Here is a 4792-nt window from a genome sequence, read left to right on the forward strand (position 1 = left end):
TAAGTATAAATTAATTAGTGTGAATGTATGAATACATAGTGAGCACGATATATTAATTTCTTTTACTCTTATGCCTTTTTCATTTAATTTTGTTTTTATTATTTTATTTAAATTTTTAGCGTATTTGTTTTTTGTTTATATTTTTTTTAATACGATGTTTTATGCAATTTTAAATATGTTGTTGTGACGTGTCTTATTTACATCTTCATATATATATATATATATTGTATTTCATATCAAATTGTAAATAGTAATTTATAAATAATTATAGCATAAACATACATTTTATAAAAGCTATCTTGATGTTTAGTCGTTTTTACCCTGTTTTTCCTCTTTAGACCACCCGTAATGGGCGTGTATTTTTCAAAAACACGCCCAATCTCGCCCCGACTCCACCCCCCTCGGCGTTATTAGGCGTTTTTTTCCAAAAAAAAGTTGAGCAGCGTGGTTTAAAACACGCCAAATTTGTGCATTGGGTGGAGAGTTTACGGTTACAAACGGTAACATTCTTTAATGTTTTTTTTATTCCCATTTAATTGTATAAACCCCACTTAACATCCAACTTTATATAAAAAAACCCACTCTCAATCAAACTTCCTCTCTACTTCTTTCACATTTTATAAACTTATTAACAATGAATCCATTCTGACCCCCTTTTGGTGTTCCGTCTTGGGAACCAGAATACCGCCCAATCGCAACAAAACTTTAACCCTCAAGACAAGGACCCGAACATGTTATCGTACGCGGCTTACTTCAGCGGCTCTACTCCTTACATGCCACACACTTACGGCTTTGCCCAACCCGGCGTCTCGCAACCATCCCAACAACAACCCGAACCCGAGGTGGATATCGTGCCGGAGACGCAACCCGAACCGGAGCGAGAGACATCGAAACGTGGTAAAAGGTCGCATAAAAAGAAGGAACCGAACCAATCTCGTCGTAAGCATTCTTATGGTATTTGGACGAAGGACGAGGGATACATGTTGGTTCGATCGTGGGTCAATGTTTCGGAGGACCCCAATGTGGGTAAGTGTTATTTTTTTAACTTATTTATTTTCTACTCGTCTGATTTTTTTTTCGTACAACTTTTTTTTTTTTTTTTTACTTTTTGTAGCAAATTTTCAAACCGGTCTAGAATTTTGGAATAGGATTCGTGAGCTTTTTTATAGCACGTGAGGAAAGGGTGAACATCGTGACAAGGATTCCATCTCTAGCAAATGGACCGATATCAACAACAAGTGTCACGCCTTCCAAGAAGTTTATCAAAGAAACTACGATAATCGGCCAAGCGGAGAAGGTGACGTCGGTGTTTTAACGAAGGCTATGGAAGAGTTCGAGAAAACAAAAGGTGATTTCACGTACTATAAATGTTGGGACCTACTAAGAAAAAATCCAAAGTGGGCTGGCGTACCGACCATGACGTCTAGTAGTAGATGTTAAGTTAAACGGTCGAAAACGTCATCCTCCATTCACCCTGAAACACCAACATCGGATGCCCGCAACGTGGATTTAAATGTTGTTGTGGACGATGACGAGGAAGTTGAAGAGTTGACCCGACCGGCCTGTAGAAGAAAGGATAAGCGAACCGGAAAAAAACCAGTGGAGTCGTGTTCCGATCTCGAGTTGAAGGAAGATTTCGAGGAGATGAACCGTCGTCTCCAAGACATTCGAGACCCCGGCCTCAAGCGTTGGGAGACTATGAAAGAACGAGTCGCCGAAAACAAAAAATTTAATGAGATGCAAGTGGCGAGGCAAACGGAAATGGACATAGAGTTTTTGTCCAAACCGATCGACCACCTCCAAGGCGATACGTTGATCGTTGCGCAAATGCACCGCGAAAAACTTCGAGAAAAATACGGAGTTTAGATCATCATCTTTTTTTTAAGTTTATTTCTTTTTTTATTTCTGTTTTTTTTAAGTTATGTCGGTTTTTATTTTATTTTTTAATTTCTAGTATTGTATTTTTTTTTAATTTAATGAAGTATTTTAAGTTTTAAACTTTAAAAAGTTAATAATTGTGTAACGATTGGATGGGGCGTTATCGCGCATTATTGGGCATTATTCCAGTACGCCACTTATGTAAAAACGCCCAATAATGCCCTCATGCTGACTGGACTGCTACATGACCGAAAACACCAAAGGATGAGGACATTATTCATCAATCGACTATGCATGTTTTAGTAATACAATATAAAGGTTACCTAAAATACAAAATAGAGGGCAAAATGATGTGCCTATGACGAATATCATATATTTTCTCCACTTGCAAACGTTTCTTCATATGATGTTTTGTTATCTATAAATAAGGCTATAAATCCATAAAATAAATGTCGATTCAAGAAATAAAAAGAGATATGGGTAACATCGCCAAAAACTGGAAAAAGCTAAGCGGAGAGACCTACTGGAAAGACGCGTTAGACCCTCCATCACCGGATCTCCGTACATACATTAACCACTACGGCGAAATGGCTGAAGCCACTTATGATGCTTACATCCAGGTAACCCCCTCAAAGAACGCTGGAAATGTCAAATACGCTCGAAAGAATCTACTCGAGAAAGTAGGTCTTCTTAAAGGCCAGCCATTGAACCAGTACAAAGTCACTAAATACATGTACGCCACGTCAGCTGTCATACTTCCTGGCGCATTTGTAACGTCTTCTGATCCGCACGCTTGGAGCAGGAAGTCGAACTGGATAGGGTTTACCGCAGTGGCGACAGACGAAGGGAAAAAGGCGTTAGGGAGGAGAGACATTCTTGTTGCATGGAGAGGAACAGTTAACCCCTCCGATATGATTCATGATTCTGAGTTCAAATTGGTTTCGGCTCCAATAATATTTGGGGAAAACCACAAGGATGACCCAAAAGTACATGAAGGATGGTACTCAATCTACACTACTAATGATTTGAATACACGTTACAATAAAACTAGTGCTCGAGACCAGGTGCGTATATATGTATAATCTTCAAATAACATTATCATTTTTAATTATCGAAACTGGACGCCCTGGGGGCAAAAGTGATTTTATTAATCTAATAAAAATAACGATGAAAGCGGCGGACGCTTAATCATGCATCATGCCCGAAAGACAATGGTATATGCACTAATCGACCTTTGTCCTGATTACGAGACATAACTAACTTGTATTTACATCGATCTCCTTACATAAAAAGTAACGTTACACAATTTTTTCCTATGTTGTAAATATCGTTTAGGCAATGGAAGAGGTGAAGAAATTAGTGAAAGAATACGAGCATGAGGATATTAGCTTGACACTAACTGGGCACAGTATGGGCGCGGCAGTTGCAGCATTAATGGCTCTTGACATAGTCATTCACGGATTCAACAAACTAGCGACCGCCCCTCCCAAGGTGTGCCCAGTGACAGTGTTCGCGTTTGCAACCCCCAAAGTGGGAGACTCCAGCTTCAAAAAAGTTTTTGACTCAATGAAACAACTTTATTGCCTACGAATTAACAATAGTCCAGATGTCGTCCCAAAATATCCTCTACTCGGATACTCAGATGTTGGGACCGAGTTGGTGATCGACACTTTAAAGTCTCCATACTTGAAGGGTCCTGGGAATCCAGGAATTTGGCACAACATGGAGGGTTATCTGCATGGAGTTGCAGGGGTCCAAACCAGTCTTTTTAGACGGTTTAACCTTGAAATTAATCGAGATATCTCGCTTGTAAACAAGTTTGGTGATATTTTGGAGGATAAATATGGTATTCCGGGTTTTTGGTTTACTGAGAGGAACAATGGAATGGTTCAAAAAGAAGATGGATCATGGGAGTTGAAAGATCATGAAGAAGACACTGATCCGTGAGATTATTATTATCTATCTATCTATATGTACGTTCAAGTTTGAATTCGTATTTTGTTTTCGTTGCTGATATGCGACTACCTGTGTTGATTGAGTGTGCACGTAATTGTGATATCATTCGAAGTTCAACTTCGATACGATTATATTAATAATAAGCACATATTATATCTATCTTATCTGACTGACTACTGTCTTCATACTTATTCAATTTTTCCTATATCTTGTTTCTGGCATACTTGCTAATTAGTTAAACAACATTCGCATCTTGTAATTTGTGATATCCCTGAAATCTTTCACATGAACACTTTTAAAGTGAAATCAATTTTTACTTGTAGATTTAGGTTTCGGGGTAGGTTACCCGAATCGTAATGCTGTCGTCACCTATTCAAGTACCCAAATCGAGTAGTGGTAGGGAGAGACAGAGTAGTGTAACATGGCTGGGTTTCACCAATTGGGAAGCAAGCCCATAAATTTAGAGGTTTTTCCGAAAATATAATTTACTGTGAAATATTTTAATAAAAAACGATAATAAATAAAGTAAAATAAATACCTAATAGATTTGTTTTTCTCTTTTTTTCATAGCTTGAAATCGTTCTAATACATCTTCGTCTTTTACTTTTTTAAAAGTTACTTTTCCACCGCACAAACCATAACATTATTCAAAACTCATAACAAAACATAGGGACGATGATCAGCAATTTCAGCATCAACAAAACGCAGGTTCAACAGGAACGATTTCAGCAGGTGAGAGTTCAGGTATTCTATTCTGGTTCAGCAGGGACGATGTTCGTCAGATCGCTGGCTTCCGTTCTATATAATCTACCTTTAGTTTTCATTACCGCCCATAATCACAAATCAAAATGGTCCTCTTTCAATTATACTATTGTTTTGGGTATTGGGATAACTATATCATTTAAATTTAGGGCATCATTTCTGTTCTATTATTGTTAATTTGGGCTTATTTTATAAT

General features: G+C 37.9%; 1 protein-coding gene across 1 annotated transcript; it reads left to right on the plus strand.

Annotated features, from left to right (window-relative positions):
• The first annotated feature begins 2269 nt into the window (after nt 1-2269).
• On the plus strand, nt 2270-3991 carry LOC110945071 (phospholipase A1-II 1). The gene is made up of 2 exons (XM_022186712.2): nt 2270-2942; nt 3214-3991. The coding sequence occupies exons 1-2, from the start codon at nt 2328-2330 to the stop codon at nt 3823-3825; spliced, it is 1227 nt and encodes a 408-aa protein (XP_022042404.1). The 5' UTR covers nt 2270-2327; the 3' UTR covers nt 3826-3991.
• Nucleotides 3992-4792: the final 801 nt, after the last annotated feature.

The sequence above is a fragment of the Helianthus annuus genome, chromosome 1 (assembly GCF_002127325.2).
Source record: "Helianthus annuus cultivar XRQ/B chromosome 1, HanXRQr2.0-SUNRISE, whole genome shotgun sequence".
NCBI lineage: Eukaryota > Viridiplantae > Streptophyta > Magnoliopsida > Asterales > Asteraceae > Helianthus > Helianthus annuus.

Coding starts and splice junctions, on each gene's coding strand:
- LOC110945071 (XM_022186712.2), top strand. CDS start 2,328: ATGTCGATTCAAGAAATAAAAAGAGATATGGGTAACATCGCCAAAAAC. Junction 2,943..3,213: donor AAACTAGTGCTCGAGACCAG/GTGCGTATATAT, acceptor AATATCGTTTAG/GCAATGGAAGAGGTGAAGAA.